The 19,580-nt window shown below is 43.4% G+C and overlaps 1 protein-coding gene across 1 annotated transcript in view; it reads left to right on the forward strand.

The window, feature by feature from the left end:
• The window catches only part of LOC138675535 (A disintegrin and metalloproteinase with thrombospondin motifs 2-like), a 705,150-nt gene that overhangs the window by 583,678 nt on the left and 101,892 nt on the right, over nucleotides 1–19,580 (forward strand). Inside the window, exon 17 of the mRNA XM_069763862.1 lies at nucleotides 11,887–12,046. Within this exon, the coding sequence (XP_069619963.1) occupies nucleotides 11,887–12,046 (160 nt within the window). The remainder of the gene's footprint in view (nucleotides 1–11,886; nucleotides 12,047–19,580) is intronic.

Consider the following 19,580-nt stretch of genomic DNA (forward strand, 5'->3'; position numbering starts at 1 on the left):
ATGATGAAATCCATGAACAGATAAGTCCATGGTGTTTCCGTAATTGGCAATGTTGTCAATTCCCCGGCTGACCGGTTATGCCAGACTTTAGCGCATGCACAAACTTCACAATCGGATACAAAATATCATTATTCATAGACGGCCATAAAAAAAAAGTCTATTATTATCATTATTTATTATTATAGTGCCATTTATTCCAATGCGCTTTACATGTGAGGAGGGGTATACATAATAATAAAACAAGTACAATAATCTTAATCAATGCAAGTCACTACTGGTACAAGAAAAGAGAGGACCCTGCCCACGAGGGCTCACAATCAACAAGGGATGGGTGAGGATACAATAGATGAGGGCAGAGCTGGTAATGCAGCGATTTGGTGGACCGGTGGTTACTGCAGGTTGTAGGCTTGTCGGAAGAGGTAGGTCTTCCTTTTGAAGGTTTCCATGGTAGGCATGTTAGGTGTTGAGTTCCCACCGCTGCACAGGAGGAATCTCGAACCATGTCCTCTGCAGTCTCCCATTCTTCCCCAGCCGCAGGGGAGCCTGCTCTGCAGAGACATCGTTTCCAGCGTCTTGCTCAAGCTGATGCTGTGCATTTGCTAACTGCTGCTGTCCCAGGTCCAGCTATTGTAACCAGCATTAGTCAGCAGTGAGCAGACGCTCCAGGGACTAAGTCCTGCTTTTTATCTACTGAGCATGCCCATGGGACGACCTCTCATCAGAGGTCGGGAGTCACATGCTCAGGTCCTGTTGTGGCTCTGATTGGACCACTGGGAAGATCCTGGAAGGCTGCAACTATAAAAGGTTTGCATGGCCGCCCGGCAATGCGCTAGTATAAAACTGAACTTGTTTGTGTGTGTATGTGTGTTTGATATCTGGTGAAAGCTCCTAATCATCCCCCTCCCTAGCGTTGTTGCATCTTTGGGTGTTTGAGCTAACTAGCGCCAGATTGTGCCATCCAGCAAAAGGCCTGAGTATACTGCATCAAATTAACAGGGACTGCCAGTTCTGCACCATGCGCAATTAGTGTGCTTTCCAGGCCCTAGTCAGGGTGGTTAGTGGCGTCCACCAGAGCGGCACTGCACGCACTTAGTGTGCTAAATCTTTTAGTGTAGTTTCTCCCTAGCACAGCAGTTGCGCGCACCGATCGCTGGTGGGTCTAGAGGAACTCTAACCAAAAAGAAAAAAGAAAACAGATTGCTGCACCAACTGCTAGTGAATACACCTCCGCACGTGTATATCAGTTTAGTGTGTAAGACAATTGCAGAAAATCGGGTGCTGCCACAAAAAGAGTCCATAAAGTTGCAAAAACGTAGAAAAAAGAGTGGGCACTCACCATCTGCTAATATTCAGTCTTTATTTTGACATGTCAATTGCAGAAACAGCTGGGAGAAACGTGATATCACAAGGCGACAGCCGTTTCGCACTGCAGCGCTTCCACGGGTCTTGATGCAGACTGTGAGTGGGTGGACTCCATATAGCGGCTACCACCATTAGGTTAACACCCACTCACCTGCATCATCACAATACCTTATTATTCAATAAAAACTAAACAAGTTAAAACCAAATTGAGAATGAGCATATTACACCAATACAAAACTCAGGCATGAAATCGTAAAGCTAACACCACATTGTATTGCAAAATCCCTGTTATAAATATACTGACATATCTAATCGCTCATTTAACCCCATGGACCTGTAGCGTTAACCCTCATGATCCACTTCCCCTCTCTCCTCAAAAGTAATTTGTTATGGTCCCCTCCTTGATCAGGTAAATCTACTTTTTCTAATCCAGCAAATCTCAATGCTGACGCATCCCCTCCATGATGTGAACACATGTGGGATATTAATTTGGGGACACCCTTGCCCATGCTAATCGAATTAAAATGTTCTCTGAACCTCACTAACAGCGGTCTAATCGTTCTAATCAAGTAGATTTACCTGATCGAGGAGGGGACCATAACAAATTACTTTTGAGGAGAGAGGGGAAGTAGATCATGAGGGTTAACGCTACAGGTCCCATGGGGTTAAATGAGCGATTAGATATGTCAGTATATTTATAACAGGGATTTTGCAATACAATGTGGTGTTAGCTTTACAATTTCATGCCTGAGTTTTGTATTTGTGTAATATGCTCATTCTCAAGTTGGTTTTAACTTTTTTAGTTTTTATTGAATAATAAGGTATTGTGATGATGCAGGTGAGTGGGTGTTAACCTCATGGTGGTAGCCGCTATATGGAGTCCACCCACTCACAGTCTGCATCAAGACCCGTGGAAGCGCTGCAGTGCGAAATGGCCGTCGTCTTGTGATATCACGTTTCTCCCTGCTGTTTCTGCAATTGACATGTCAAAATAAAGACTGAATATTAGCAGATGGTGAGTGCCCACGCTTTTTTTCTACGTTTTTGCAACTAGAGGAACTCTAACCCTGTGTCCTTGGGGCAGAGTCCTGTGACTATACACTAGCACTCACCTTGCCGAGCTCTGTGAGCTTAACAGGCTACGGCATTTATATTCCGCGGTAGTGCAGTTCTGTGAATCAACAGAGTCAGCCGCTGTACACATCGGGTGACGTTAACCCACATGTGTTCATCTATTATACCACCATATAGCGTCCGCCATTACCGGGCAGCAGGTAACATCTCTGCAAGGTGGACCCCGGGCTGTGAACGCACCTTTTTACTACCTTTATATTATTTGGTGCGTTCTGCCAGCCCTAACAAGGCACAAGTCTGATATGTTGAGGTAGAGAGTTCCAGAGGAGGGGGGATGCACGGGAGAAAGCTTTTATGCAATTGTGGGAAGAGGAGATAAGAGGAGAGTAGAGAAGGAGATCTTGTGAGAATCGGAGGTTGCGTGCTGGTTGGTACTGGGAGATGAGGTCACAGATGTACAGTATGGAGGAGACAGGTTGTGGATAGCTTTGTATGACAAGGTTAGGGTTTTGAACTGGAATCTCTGGGTAATGGGAAGCCAGTGAAGGGATTGACAGAGAGGAGAGGCCAGGGAATCGGTGATTAGTCGGGCAGTAGAGTTTAAGATAGATTGAAGGGATGCAACAGTGTTAATGGGGAGGCCACAGAGCAGGAGGCTGCACTAGTCAAGGCGGGAGATTATGAGGGCATGCACTAGAGTTTTTGCAGATTCTAGGTTGAGGAATGTATGGATCTGGGAGATGTTTTGAGTTGAAGTCAGCAGGAAGTGGAAAGGGCTTGAATATGTGGTTTAAAGGAGACATTACAGTCAAGGATTACCCCGAGGCAGGGAGCTTGTGGGACTGGGGAGAGTGAGCAGCCATTTACTTTATTCTCAGACTAGCAGGGGATACCGCGTCTGGATACCAGGACACACCAGCCACAAAAGTTCACTCGTATCGCCAAAACTATATCCTACATAGTAGCAGACGCAGATCACAGTGTGTCCTCTGACATCAGTATCAAATAAATCTATCTATTAGTACGTAACTGATGAAGGTCCTGACTTTGGACCGAAACGTTTTGGGTACTACAATTAAAACCTTTCACAAGCATTAAGTTGAGTGCCAGGTTCTTTCTTTTGAGCAGGTCATTGGTGACTTTAGTTAGGGCAGTTTCAGTGGAGTGATGCAGTCGTAAGCCAGATTGTAAGCGGTCAAAGAGGGAGCAGGAAGAGAGGTGGGAGAACAGTTCAAAATGGACATGTTCCAGTTGTTTTGAAGCAAAGGGGAGAAGTGATATGGACTGATAGCTAGATACAGAGGATGGATCAAGAGAGGGCTTTTTGAGGATGGGTGTGATTGAGGCATGTTTGCAGCGTGAGGAAAAAACACCAGTTGTTATTTATATGTTGAAGAGATGTGATAGAGTTGGGAGGAAGACTGTAGTGAGCTTTGGTAAAAAGTAGGATGGGATCGGGTCAATTGCACAGGTGGTGAGCTGTGATCTCGAGAGTAGGGCAGAAAGGTGGTCTTCTATAATTGTGGAGAAGATGGTTTTGGAAGAGGAGGGCTGAGTAGTTAGGAAGAGGGGTTGTAGGCCAAAGCTTTCTCTGATATTATCAATCTTCCGTTTGAAGAATGAGGCAAAGTCTTTAGCTGAGATGAGTGGAGAGGGAGCGGGTTCTGGGGACGGAAGAGAGAATTGAAAGCGTTTGAATAGCTGTTTATGGTTGTGAGACGGGGAAGATATGGGAGATAAGAAGTAGGTTTGTTTTGCTGCAGTGAGTGTGGCCTTGAAAGTAGTGAGGGACTGTTTGAATGCGATGAAGTGCTCATTGGAGTGGGATCTTTTCCATCTCTGCTCAGCAACCCTGGAAGCCCACCTCAGTTCTTTGGTCAGGCTGGTGTGCCTAGGTTGACTGTTAATTTTGTGAGCTTTGGTTTGTGTGAGATGGGCGACCGATTCAAGAGCTTCAGCTATTGTGGTGTTATACAAAGAGACAACGGTGTCCACATTGTGTAAGGAACTTATGTCTGTAAGAGAGAAAAGGGATTCCGAGAGTGAGTGTAGATCGAGGTATTTAAGATTTCTGCGAGGGTGTGCAAGTTTGTGGTGTGTATGGGGATTGTGGAACTGGAAAGGAGAGGGAAGAGAATGTAAGCAGGTTGTGGTCAGAAAGAGGTAGAGGTGAGTTAGGGAGGTTAGATAGGGGAGCAGAGGCGTGTGAAGATGAGGTCCAGTGTATGGCCATCTTTCTGAGTGGCTGTAGAAGACCATTGAGTGAGGCCAAAGGAGGAAGTGAGAGAGAGAAGTCTAGTGGCAGCCGAGAGGGAAGTGTCAATGGGGATGTTGAAGTCACCCATGATGATAGTGGGGATGTCAGCGGAGAAGAAATGAAGAAGCCAGTTGGTGAAGTGCTCAAAGAAGGTGGTGCCTGGCCCTGGGGGAGGGTGGTAAATGACAGCCAGTTGGAGGTTGGTGGGGGAGTAGATGCGAACAGAGTGCACCTCAAAGGAAGGGAGGATAACAGAGGATGACAGTGGGATGTGGGTGAAGGAGCAGTTATCTGACAGGAGAAATCCAACTTCTCCATCATGCTTGCTGAGGCGGGGTGTGTGGGAAAGATGGAATCCACCATTTGAAAGTGCAGCTGGAGAGACTGTGTCAGAGGGGTTGAGCCAGGTTTCGGTGATAGTGAGGAAGGAAAGTTTGTTAGTAATTAGCAATGAGCAAGTATACTCGTTACTCAGGTTTTCTCAAGCACGTGATCTCCGAGTATTTGTTAGTGTTGCTGAATGATTTACAGCTACTAATCTGCTTCACTACATGTGGGGATTCACTATCAACCAGGCAACACCCACATGTACTCAGCCTGGATAATAGCTGTAAATCATTCAGCTGAGCCAATGAAAACTTAATCTCCGAATACTAACAAATACTCGGAGATCACCCAAGCGTGCTCGGAATACCCGAGCAACGAATATATTCGCTCATCACTATTAGTAATTTAAAGATCACGATGAAGGAAAGTTTGTTGTAGACATAGCCAGCGTTCCATAGAACTCCTGTTAGTGGGACTGGGGAAGCGGGGGCTGAGTGGGTGAATGGGTATAAGGTTAGAGAGTTTACAGAATTTTGTGATGTGGAGGTAGAAATGACTGTCGGGATGTGGTGAGGAGGGTCAGGATTTGGAGAGATATCACCGGCAGTGAGGCGGAGCAGAGAAAGTGATAGGTGGAATACGGAGGGGGAATGAGGAGGCTGTCTGTGACAGATGATTGTATGCTGAGGAACAGTTCTGAGGAGGAGGTGAGGTGGATGGGGAGGATGGAGGGAGAGATATTCAGTTTCTTGCTAGGTGTAGGGATCAGAGGGGTTAGCAGAAAGTGAAGGATTATAGTGGTCAGCGTGAAGACAAACAGAAACATTGTTTACTTTGACTGTATTCAGTTACCTTCAGTTCCCTTCTGGTTCAATTCTGGATTATTTCTTACATAATTCCACACACTTCTATGATACACTTATATGATGCACTGGGCAGACTGAAGTATTGGCAGACTTATGGTTTGCAATATATTTGCTAGAAAGTGCATTCAGGTGTGAAGCAGAGGGAGAGTTCTGTGCTCATCTTGGTCACATAATTTAGAGTGAGCCAGATGCATATGATCAGGGCAGAGTAAACAAGACCATAATTAACATTGGGGGTATAGCAGGGGTCAGTTGAAAAGCATACTAAAGTGGTTGCAAGAGGCTGAGGTATGGGAAAGTCAATGCTATCAATGGCTTTTCCTGTAGCTGTGACCCCAAGATGACCACTCAAGATAGATTCATAAAACTCCTGTAACAGGCACAAATGTAGATACACAGGCACAAATAATTTGCACCCTAGAGTAATTTGAAGGTGTCAGTGATTGGACTATTATGGATCTCCGCTTCCAACTTTGAGGATGCCACAGAAACCATTAAGCCTTGAGGAAGAATGGAGGATGAAGTTTCTGGAGGAGAAACTAAATCACCACCGCAAAATATGCGTTAACTTTCACATTCTTAGACCATGGCCTGAATGTTATAAACACCTGGCCTTTCTGGGGGTTAATCATTTAGCTGATTAAATATAAGCTAGATTTTTATGTTAGTGACCACAGTAACTTGATGAACAGCTTATTTATGTAAAAAAAAAAAAAAAGTACACATATTTGGTATCGCCGCATCTGGAACGATTTGACCTATAAAACTGTTGAACTGGTAAAACGCTTCAGTAAACACTGTAAATAAATTAAATGAATAAATAAATAATGAGGCAAAAATCTATGCTTTATCATCATACCACCGAACAAAAAGTGCAATAAAACGCAATAAAAAAACAAATGTAACTAAAAATGGTACTGCTGAAAGTGTCATCTTGTCTCCCAAAAAATAAGTCATCACACAGCTCAGTCAGCGGAAAAATATAAAAGTTATAGCTCTCAGAATAAAGTGATGCAAAAATAATTTTTTTTCTGTAAATTTTTTATTGTGCAAAAGTGCCAAAACATAAAAAAGAATTATATAAATGTGATATTGCTGTAATCGTACTGACCTGAAGAATAAAGCTGCATTATCAAGTTCACCATATGCGGAGCTACATAAAAAAAACCCTTAAAAACAATTCCCGAATTGCTGGTTTTTGTTCATTCTGCTTCCCAAAAATCAAAATAGAAAGCGATCAAAAAATGTGATCCGCCCATAAATGGTACCAATAAAAGGATTAACTTGTCCCACAAAAAATAAGTTGTCACGTCACTCTGTCGGACGAAATATGGAAAAATTATACCAGTCTTAAATATGTGGAGGCAAAAACTAGTTTTTGCAATAACAAGTGTCTTTTAGTGTGTTACAGCAGTCAAATGTAAAAACCATATATAAATCTGGTATCGCTGTTATCGCACCGACCTGAAGAATAAAGTCGTCTAATAACTTGCACCACACGTGAAAAGGCGTAAATCAAAAATAAAATAAAACCTTCCATTTCTGTTGATTTGTTAATTCTGCCTCCCAAAGTTCGCTGTAAGTCTCTGCTCACATTTATCCTGCGCTGAGTGCTTATACCAGGATTTCCATGTAAATCTCTGAAATACGTGATTCAGACAGAACCCTAGGCGGATGATTCCCTATAATGAGGCAGATGGATGCACTGTGGAGGCCGTAGGACCTGTGATCCTGCAGTATCCGTCTTTTTAAGCTTGCATAAAAGTGCGGTCAACCACAGTTTTGTGCACTTCTGAAAAGGACATCACTAAACAGAGGCGAGACGAAGTCCAGAGTATTCTACTGCCTCATTATAGTGAATGGATCCATCTGTCACCTCATTTTGGGGTTTCATCTGTCATGTCACTCGGAGATTTAGATAGAAACCCCAAAGTAAGTGCTCAGCGTAGAGCGCCGGATAAATGTGACCCTAAATGTTATGTTAAATATTCCCAATAAAATCTTCAACTCAATCCACAAAAAAAGCAAGTCCCCACTCAGGTCTTTCACCTGTCAGTGGAAATATAGAGGGCTTCCATGTTACTGGTAGTACAGTGCCTCTGGAAAAGTGAAATAGCGCCTCTCCCCTCAAAAGAAATTCAGCAAATAATGCACTCCCAAATCCAAATGCCCCAGTGTGTCTAACCACATTTACTGTGTACATGTTTGTAATTTTTGTAGTGGTGAGAGCTCGCCTAATTTGGATGTATGTGTCTCCAAAAGCATGATCTGGGCACTACAACATACTGGTCACTACAATGGCAGTTTGCAATTTTCACTCTGCAGGCATTGCAGGACCTTAGGTATACTGGTTCCGATCACTGATATAGTGATAGTTATCTAGTTGCTAGTGGTCATAACTATGGATACCTAAGGTTCTACAATGCCTGCACATGAGGATAGAGACATAGCGAATCAGAAAACTATGCTACATTTATAATTCGCGATATTTGCTAATATTATTATTGCTACACCTACTACATATTTGGATAGGATCTTACATATGACAATACATCTTTAAATGTTTATTTTTTCCTTCCACATTCCAGTAAATCCTGTGAAGCACCTGAAGGGTTAATAAACTTCTTGAATTTGGTTTTGAGCACCTAGTGGGGTGCAGTTTTTAGAATGGTGTCACTTTTAGTTATTTTCTGTGATATAGAACCCTCACAATCATTTCAAATGTGATGTGGTCCCTAAAAAATGGTTTTGTAAATGTTATTGTAAAAATGAGAATTCGCTGGTCAACTTTTAACCTTGTAACTTCCTAACAAAAAAATATGTTTTAAAAAATTGTGCTGATGTAATGTAGACATGTGAGAAATGTTATTTCTTACCTATTTTGTTTGGTATGACTCTGTGGTTTAAGGTCATAAAAAATTAAGTTTGAAAATTGCAACATTTTCAACATTTTCACCAAATTTCAGATTTTTTTCAAGTCATATCAAATAAATATTACCACTGTCATAAAATGCAATATGTTACAAGAAAACAGTCTCAGAATTGGTGAGATCCGTTGAAGCGTTCAAGAGTTATGACAGTGACAGTGGTCAGAACTGAAAAAATTGGCTAGGTCAGGAAAGTGAAAACAGGCTTCGAGGTGAAAGGGTTAAGCATGCACTGGGATTCTCAAAGGAAGCTTCGTCAAAAAGAAAGTACTGCTAGTAAAAAACAAAACAAAAAACAAAGCAGTTAGATAATGTAGTTAGGAAATTTTTAATTAAAGAATATTAGAAAATAGATTTGATTATGTCGTTAAATAGACATTTAGAATCAAAGTTAATTTGTCTTTTGATCAGTTCCTTTTAAGGAAAAATATATAATTGGAAATGTCTTTGTGTTCTGCAGAAATCAAGTCCTCAGAGATAAATATGAGCACCATTGTGTCTGATGCTTATCTCTGTCTTCATGTCAAGTGGTAAAGTATGTGTGTTACGGGCCATGTCGGCTTTATTCTTCTGATGGAAACTTGGCTATGAACTTATTGTAAGCCTGAGTACACTGCATACTGCATGTGGAAATTGACTTTTCTGCTAATAAAGGACAAACACTTGAATTAGAGTCATTAATCAAATGTCAGGAGGATGCAGAGACATTACTTTTTTAAATGGTATCATCAAAGACGAGTTACAAGTGTTAAGTATCAAGACTTTAAAACAAAAAGTATTTGTTTGTGGAGAAGGTGAGATTATTTTTGACTGTTAATTCATTGCAATCAAATATTGACAGCTATGCCCGTAAGTTAAGGATATTTAAAAGGATATGCCAATTTTAAGACCATGCTGACTTTGTTTTATAATGAAAATGTTTACATATCGAACACTCTCTGAATTTCACAAACCCACTGAAAAAAATAGTCACTAAAAGGAGCTAAACAACGCCAAGATGGCGTTAAATACACAATTAGAAAACTTATTAGGTCATTAGCAGAACGGAGAGCAAGGGTAGGGTGGTAGACTGAGACCAGAGAGGAGATGTAGTGTGGTGCTCAGCCATGGAGCGCTTTGTGGATGAGGGTAATAAGTTTGTACTGGATTCTGGAGTGGAGGGGTAACCAGTGTAATAACTGGCACAGGGTAGAGGCATCGAAATATCGGTTGGTGAGGAAGATGATCCTGGCTGCAGCATTCAGGACAGATTGGAGAGGGGAGAGTTTGGTAAGAGGGAGGCCGATTAGTAGAGAGTAACAATATTCCAGACGAGAATGAGTAAGAGAAACAATAGGATTTCTTGCAGAGTCGAAAGTAAGAAAAGGTCGAATTCTAGAAATGTTTTTAAGGTGAAGATAACAAGAGTGAGCCAGTGATCGGATGTGGGGGGGGGGGGGGGAGCGGGGTGAATGAAAGCTCAGAATCAAGTATGACCCCAAGGCAGTGAGCATGTTGCTTGGGAGTAATGGTGGAACCACACACGGAGATGGCAATGTCAGGCAAAGGTAGGTTAGTAGAGGGAGAAAACAAGAGGAGTTCAGTTTTTGACAGGTTCAGTTTCAGATAGAGGGAGCACATGATGTTAGAGACAGTGGTAAGACAATCACTGGTGTTTTCCAAAAAGGCAGGCATGATATCAGGAGAAGTATATCATTGGGTGTCATCAGCATAGAAATGGTACTGGAACCCAAATCTACTGATTGTTTGTCCAATAGGGGCAGTATACAAAGAGAAGAGGAGGGGGCCCAGGACTGATCATTGAGGAACCCCAACAGTTAGGAGAAGATGAGAGGAGTAGGAGCCAGTAAAAGACACAGTGAAAGAGCGGTCAGAGAGATTGGAGGAGAACCAGGAGAGAACGGTGTCCTTAAGGCCAATGGAGTGGAGCATAGTGAGGAGGAGCTGATGATCCAGTGTCAAATGCTGCAGAGAGACCCAAGAGAACTAGCATGGAGCAGTGACCATTAGATTTAGCTGTTAGTAGATCATTAGAAACTTTAGTGAGGGCAGTTTCAGTAGAGTATAAAGAGCGGAAACCAGATTGAAGAGGGTCGAAAAGAGAGTTATCTGAGAGATAGCGGATAAGATGGGAATTGACCTGGCGTTCGAGGAGTTTAAAGATGAAGTGAAGATTAGAGACAGGTCTATAGTTAGTAGCACAGTTTTGGGAGGTTTTTTTTTAATTATTGGACGTATGATGGCATGCTTAAATCAGGAGGGAAACATACCGGAAGAGAGAGAGGGGTTGAATATTTTTGTTAGGTGAGAGGTGACAGCAGGGGAAAGGGACTGGAGGAGATGTGACGGAATGGGGTCACTTGTGCAAGTGGTCGGGCAAGAAGATGCAAGGAGCCTGATTACTTCTTCTGTGACAGGTTCAAAGTCAGAGAGTGAGCTAGATGCAGTGGGGGAGGGAGGACAGTGCATGATATGAGGGGATTGGAAGATAATTTTTTTCTCCCAATCAATTTTTTCTTTGAAATAATTGGCCAGATTATCAGCATGGAGATCCGTGGTTGGGGCATGCACTCTCGGGTTGAGTAGGGAATGAAAATTGTCAAAGAGACATTTAGGGTTATTGGACAGTGAAGTGATGAGGGTGTTGAAATAGGTGCAATTTTTAGACTTCTAACAACATTTGTAAAATGCACAGAAGACAGGAATGTGAGAGTAATACTGTAATGGGGTTGTCTCAGCTTGTCAAGTTATGACCTATCTATAACAATTATTAGAACTTGTTGATCTCAGAAGGTCCAATTTTTGAGTCTGCCACCCATACTGAAAACTTAGCTCCAATATGCTCCTGTAGAGTAACTTCGCTATCTCCATAAATCCGATAGACAATTAATGGAGCATTTCAGACACCCCATTCTCAGTGATCAGCAGGTAGTCACTTATCCTGTAGTAAGATGATACCTTGAAAAGTTGGGACAATGAAAATGATATAATATTGCATATAATTAGTCAGCTCTTGTAAGACTTCTGCAAATTACATCAACATTACAGTTATTACTTTCTCTTTGTATTTCAGGTCATTCCTAATGGAAATGTTAAAATTTCATTGTCTTATAAATACATGATACATGAAGATTCCTTAAATGTAGGTAACAATTATGTTCTGGAAGAGGATGTGGTGGAGTATGAGTGGGCTTTGAAGAAATGGTCCCATTGTTCAAAACCATGTGGAGGAGGTAATCAATCTGCTTATATGCTTTTTATAACTATTTTAGGTACTAGTAATATATTTTAAAGGTTATGTACTCTTTCACACAGATTTTTCTTTATTGCAAATTTGCATACTAAATATAAAGTTAAGCATTTTTAAATAGTCTTTATTATAACATTTCAACAATCTTTTTGTTTGAGATAGTAGTTAAGGTACCTTCACACTGAGCAACTTTCCAACGAAAACGACAACGATCCGTAACGTTGCAGCGTCCTGGATAGTGATCTCGTTGTGTTTGACACGCAGCAGCGATCAGGATCCTGCTGTGACATCGCTGGTCATAGCTGAAAGTCCAGAACTTTATTTGGTCGTCAGGTCGGCGTGATTCGTCATGTTTGACAGCAAAAGCAACGATGCCTGCAATGTTTTTTTACGGAGCAACAACCAGCGAGAACGATAAGTACGTCACTGGATCGCTCCTGCATCGTTCTGGAGTTGCTGTGTATGACATCTCTACAGCGACCTAACAGCGACGCTCCAGCGATCTTGTTTAGGTCGGATCGTTGTCTATATCGCTGGAGCGTCGCTAAATGTGACGGTACCTTTAGGAGAGGAGGATTTATATAGATCAACAGTGGAGAGAGGGTAAGTGGTCTGTAGTCTCAAGGAGAGCAGAGAAAAAGCACACAAAGAGGAAATAAGTGCAGGTTAGAAAGTGTTGATATAAGTGAAGATAGAAGAATCCTGGACACATACAGCCTATATTACTGGGAGGGGACACTGCCACAAGAATAAAATATGAAACATGGATTACGCTACAAACCATATGAAGCTGGGTCTAAAAATGAAAAAAGAAATGTAGATTGCAGTCTTAAAATTAGTGCAGTGTTCTTAACCAGTGGCATATATAAAAATCATTAAAGGTGTCTAAGGTGTCCATAGCCTTAAACACACTGGGTGATCAGTCCCTAAATATCTCAGAAAATCAAAAGATTACACACTCTCTGAAAGGATATTAGTTCTTTTAGAGCATACAAGGTCAAACTTATTAAACTTTAAGCTTTAATATAAAAATATACAGTGCTTATAATAAATATATAAAAAAAGCTAAAAAATAAAAAACACAAATATGCAAAACGGTTCTAAAAATAAAAAGGGATACATAGCAGAAATACCTTAACAATTCCATGTACAGTTTTTGTCTGTTTTCCTGAGGGATGGAGAAATGATTCATGGATCGCATCAGACCTTACGCTCCCCTCACATGTGAACACTAGAGATGAGCAAACCTGAACACCTGCTATTTGGGCACAGACACCGAACATTGACTTCACCAGGAAGACCTGTGTTACTGTGCGGGTTCAGCCCCCCGAACATCAGTTGTTTGTGGTGCTGTCATGTGCATGACAGCGCGGCAAACACAGCTTCTGATCGGTGGTAAAATCATCACTGCTGGTCAGACTGCCGCGGTTCCCACTCTGTCAAATGACAGTGTGAGCATGAAATTGTGATCGGAGTTATAAAGTTTACCTCTGGTCATTGGTGTTGGCTGATGGGACTCCTGCTCCCATCAGCTGACACCTGCTGCCCCTAATATCAGTGAGTCCAGGAGCGGCTGATGAGTATTTATCAGCCGGGCCCTGCGCTGTAAATAAATTATTTAAAAATTTTTTTTTAATAATCAGCCAGGCAAATCTAACAGCTGGGGCTGCAACCCTCAGCTGTCAGCTCCAGCAAGGTTGGTTATCAAGAATTGAGGGGTCGCCACTCCAATTTTGTAAGTTTAAAAAAAAAAAAATGGCATGGGAAGTGGGACGGAAGAGTCAGCTTCTACCACTGTGTCACCAACGGATAGCGACCGTTCCACACCAGAACCTACTGTGTGGAACCTTCTTTTGTCAGCACCTGTGTAAAGATCCCTGATACACCATATCATATTGTATGAAATACTACACCACAGGGATAATAACTATCTTTGACCTAAGATGCTTCATTAAATGGGCGACTATGTGATCAAGGCTACTAACTGGATGAAACTTCATTTTGCCTGTCACTTCAGCAATCATTATTAACAATTTCTCACTTGAAGCATAATTTTCAACTCGTACATGTGCAGTGATTTTTTTTGAACTATAGTTTTAAATTTAGACGGTGCCAAGATCGTCCAGGCTGAGACCACTGGAGAATGAGCTGCTGCATCAGTGATAGCGGTGACATCATCGAGGTTACTGACGGTCCCTTAGGCTGCATTTCAAGCCGGCTGAACTGCGGTGACCTCGGTGAGATCCCCACTAGCACAGTGAGAAAAAGTTTCACGATGCAGAGGCAAGTTCACCACAGTTCAAATACACAGCAGTGAAATTCTCTCTTCTTCATGCCCCCTGAAGAAGCAACTCACCAGCGAAACGTGCTTTGGGGACTACAGCCACAGTGCTCTTTGTCAGTCATGGGTAATTATTAACTCACAAACTTTATACCACTCATACTACCGTCATTTAGTTTACCGATGTATTTGCTGGGCATAGGCATTCATCCTTGGGCAGATTTTTCACTGACAAACACTGAACTTCTTTGTATGTTATTGTGCTAGTTAGGTGTGGAGCTCTGCTATACTGTGGCCACAGTGCAGCGTTTACCTTTGGAGATCCATATCTCTTTGGTAAATACCTTTATTATAATTACATGAGATATTTGGAGATCCATTTCCAAGGACTTAAATGGAATAGGATATACGTATTATGGATGCCACATATAATCCAGCAATCTATATGATTCTTATCATACACTGATATATGTGTGAAAATGACACGCCCGCCAGGGTTGTGGGGTACCCGGAATCGGACCAGACAGTTCTATGGGGGAGGTCACGGGGACGTGATCCGTTTCCATGACCCTGGCCGTCTCATAAAATGGAGGATATTTATGTGGTGTTTGGTTGAGACGCCACCCATGGTGTTCAGCAATGGATGGCCAACGCTGCAGTTTAGGTCCACTAGGGCTGATGGTGACACAGCAAAGATGGTTCAGCTCCCCACGGGTAAAGCGGGGCCCCAGGGCAAATATATTTGATTGTTCAGATAGTGATGAACATTGGGATGCAGAGAATAAGTGAAGGACACAGAGAGGTGCAGTTTTCTTTACCTTTTACTTGAAAGTAGACGCAATCTGGGGTACCAATTACAGATGATGGATTGAGTCCGGCTTGCCTGGAGGCTTTCAGGGGATCGACCCTGCTAGGTGGGGTTGGGGGACTTTCCTTCTGTGCTCTCTTTTAGGGTCCCTGCTGCTTGTAGCTAAGCTGCGGCCCTCTCCTGCATGATGATTTCTAACCTGCATGGCAGACAGCGTGAGCCTATTTCACGGGCACTGTCCTTTTCAGTGTCAGCCCCGGGCTCTTGGTCTGCTACCGTGCCTTCGGGTGTTCGATGTGGCCAGGGAACTTGCAGTCCCCTGCCCTCCAGATTCGGATGTCAGGACGTACAGCAACTGCCCAGCCAAGGACTCTGGTGTCCCTTTTTATCAGCGCTCTGCTCTGGGGTCAGCTATACTCAGTTTTTATTCCCCTGAGCTCTTGTCTCTGCTCCTGTCCCTTCCCTCTCCACAGATCCAACTGCCAACTCTCCTCTCTCACTCTCCTGTCACAAGCTCCAGCTGGCTCCCGTTTTCATGACAACTCCCCTGTTTACTCTCTCAGCTGACTTCTTTCTGACTCAGTAAGGCTGGTTTCACATTTGCGGTTGTGTACGCAGCGTTTCTTCCACAATCTGCATGCTTCATGTATTCCTATATTTAACATTAGGGACGCATGTGTCTGCGATCGGTTGCGTTCTGCCGCGTTTGACGATGCATGCATCATTTCGTCGTCTGTGGTTTGGCGCGGTAAACACTGCACTAATTTTAGAGGCGTCAATTTGCCGCCTAGAAACGTATGCGGTTGTTAGCGGAAGGAATGCGGCAAAAAAACGCATTACTGTCTATGTGAACGCATGCGTTCTCAAGCACATGCATTTGCTTGCGTTTGTGGACGCATGCGTTGCATCACAGGAAAACATGTCTAGACACTGATTACCCACCCCCCACATACAAACTGATAAAAGGAGGGAGTGGGCATTTGCAGGTCACTATACAGCAGACTGGGAAGCAGACCAGACAGAGGAAAGCACCTTGGAGGAAACAAGACTCTGAACAATGTGAGTATATCAAAGCCAATGCCTTTATTTTCTATTTTCTGTCTCTATATATCCTAATTTCTGCCATTTTTTTCTTTCTGCATGCATCAGAATGTCATCTTCTTCTGAGGAGGAGCAACGTCCTGGGCCTGCACAAGCCGAACATGTCAAAGAAGTGAGTACTCACCTCCTCAGATTGATAAGTATTCACTGTCACATCTACACATGTGACAATTTTTTTTTCCTTTATTTAGAGCACTTCTTCCACTGTGGCAGAGGCTGAACAGGAGCATCGGGTTCACGGTCGGGTGGCAAGGCAGCAGCGTGTAAGTATACCTGGCTGACGGTTTATTGTATCCTCACTTTAATATTCTTGAATGCTCATTTCTTTACTTTCCTATTTCTTTACCTTTTTCTTCTTGACTCTTTTTTTTTTCTTGACATTCAATATTCATGCCAGTTTTCTGTCTCTGTTTTCTTTCTTTTCCTTATGTTAATCTCTCCAACATTAATGTCTTTTTTTATTTTTTAGGTTCCAGAACGGGATAAGAACCTCATTGAAAATGACCTCCTAATCTTCCTGGTCCATGAGCGAGTCCCGTTGTGGGACACCCGGGTTCCGCAACACTCGGACAACGTGACGATCCGGCAGCTATGGAATGAGGTGGCCAAAGCGATGTGGGATGGCTGGGACAATGCCCCGACTCGGGTCCAAAATGCATTTTGTAAGTATTGCAATGCTTTGTGCTGCAGCAGTGACCTTGTCCGGGATCACACAACTGTGTGTGATGAGAGAAACTTTCAGGAGTTTCTCTCATCACACACAGTTGTGTGATCACGGCCAAAAGTCCACTGTCTAACCATTCTTTTTTGTTTTTTCAACAGTGCTCAAAGTCAAAACACGTTGGCGTTCGATGAAGGATCGCTTCAACAGGGACCTTCATCAAGAGAGCCGGCTTCCTAGTGATTCGGGAGCAAGGATCCGAAAATATAAATACCACCGCATTCTGGAATTTTTGAGACTGATCCTTGGCCAGAGAACGTAAGTATTTTTTTGGTGTATTAGTTTGTGTAGTATTGCCATAATCTGTATGTTTCTATTCCACAGGAGTTGGCGTTTTGTAAATGTTTGGTATACATTTTCTTTTCTTCTTTTTTCACAGCACATGGAGCAGCACTCTTGACCCTGGTTCTGGAGCGGTCCTTCATCAGATAGCCACGACCCTTCCCAGCCATCCAGCAGCGCTGCAACAAGTGGGCCTGCCACACAAACTGGAGACCAGGAAGCTGATCCATCAGGTGTTCCCCTTTCCCAGTCCTCTGCCTCTGCCCCTTTTTTGGGGGGCTCTTCCTGGCAGTGGCAGAGGGCCTCAGACAGGTCACTCATGCTGGAGTTTTGCACTTGAGCTCGGTCTTTCATGATGGACTCAAGACGATGGGTGACCGACTGGATACTGCCATTAGCCATATGAATACACGTATCCAGGAGGTCACGAAAAGCCTTGACCAAGTGAAAGCCAACCTCCAGAGGCCAGCAGACCATTTTTTTAATCAAATTGAACAGGGCATGTCGGAACACCTTACTCCTGATCTCCAGTTTAGTGTCATGCAGGCCTGCAATGATGCTTACGTGCAGGCTATGCAGCAGAGTCGATATTTTCAGCAGACAGTGGCGGCATATGCACCTGAACCAACACTGTCATGCTTGACCTCAATGCCGAGCTCTGCTGCATACCACTGCACGGCCACCTCCATTCCAAACACTGCCGGACACCACTACAGCACCACCACCATGCCGAGTGCTGTTGGACAGCCCACCGCCACCACCATGACAACTGTTGCTTCAGCTTGGACCTCCTCCACTGCCACCACCATGCAGTAGCAGGATCCTAGCATGGCCTTCCGCTCCACCACCACCACGATGCAGCAGGACCCAGGCATGGCCTTCCCCGCCACCATGCAGCAGCAGGACCCTGGCATGGCCTTCCGCTCCATCACCACGATGCATCAGGACCCTGGCATGGCCTTCCGCTCCATGAGCACAATGGACTCTGGCATGGCTGTACGCTCTATGAGCACAATGCAGCAGCCGGACCCTGACAGGTCGCCCACCACGACCAGTCCGCAACAAATGAGCCCATCGAGGCTCCCCAGACCATGTAGGTCCCAAAAAGGGAAAAAAACAAAAACAAAACAGCGTACTATCTGTATTCTTCCCCCATCACCTCACAATGTGTCTGTAATGTCAGGTTTGTCTCACCCTTCCAGTGTGTCTCAGGCCTCTCATGTGTCAAGCCCCATCCCCGAACTCCCAGACCCCACTACTTTAATTGCTCCTTCTCCTGCCACCCCTGCATTGTCCACACTTAGCCAGGCCTCACAGCTACACCCCCCCAGTTCCGTCACTTTACCCCAAGCAGGCGCAGTTAATTTTTTTTTTGTTAAAAAATAAATAATAATGTTTTTTGCCCCCAATAATGTTTGTTTACTTGTGTATTTCGCCGCCGGCAACACACACCGTGCGCCTAATAAAACACTGCGCTGCACACTATATTTTTTTGCCAACTCATAGGTCCAGTACTTATTAAGTATAACACTGCAGCTTTGTGTGTTTGGCATAGAGCTTTGAGTTGGCAAAAAAAAATATAACTTGTATTTTCTCCATAATCTCTTCAGTCTGATTAATCTGTGTCGCAGACTGAAGAGAAAATGGCGGTAATACAAAGCAAAACTATACTCAACAGGTCCTATGTCAGAAATAGTGAGTTCATGATGTACAAAACTCTGCGTTAAGAACTCATTATTTATGACACCTGACCTGGTGAGTAGAGAACTGCCGTGTATAACCTCCATTTTTTCTTTAGTGTACGTAATCTATTTCACACAAACTGAAGAGACGATGGAGGTCATACAAGGCATATCTATATTCACCTGGACATGTGTCAGATATAACACCCGGAGAACAAGGAGCCAAACGTAGAAAAAACGTGAGCACTTTATTGATAATTACAAAACATTAAAAGTTAACAGGCAGTAATAGGTCAGAGTAAACACGTTACCAGTAAACACATGAAGGGGAAAACCTCCTCCCCCAATCATCTCTCATGCACCGTGCATAGCCACCAAGAGGGCAAAGTATGGTGTAAGCCCTACAAAGATACTATATGATAGAGCCCATGTCAACAGGGATGCACTATGTGCCATAAATCGTCCATCCCACATATAGGGGTTTAGGAAGTGCACCCGATGAACAATAAGGGCAAATAAGTCAAAGTAACCAGTTGGCTAACCACAGGAGGGATGAGGAGGGAAGGGCGCAGCCAGAGAGCGACCCCCGACGCGCGTTTCGCGGCGCTGCACGCCGCTTTCTCAAGGGGATAAGGAGTAGTG

The sequence above is a fragment of the Ranitomeya imitator genome, chromosome 4 (genome assembly GCF_032444005.1).
Source record: "Ranitomeya imitator isolate aRanImi1 chromosome 4, aRanImi1.pri, whole genome shotgun sequence".
Lineage (NCBI taxonomy): Eukaryota > Metazoa > Chordata > Amphibia > Anura > Dendrobatidae > Ranitomeya > Ranitomeya imitator.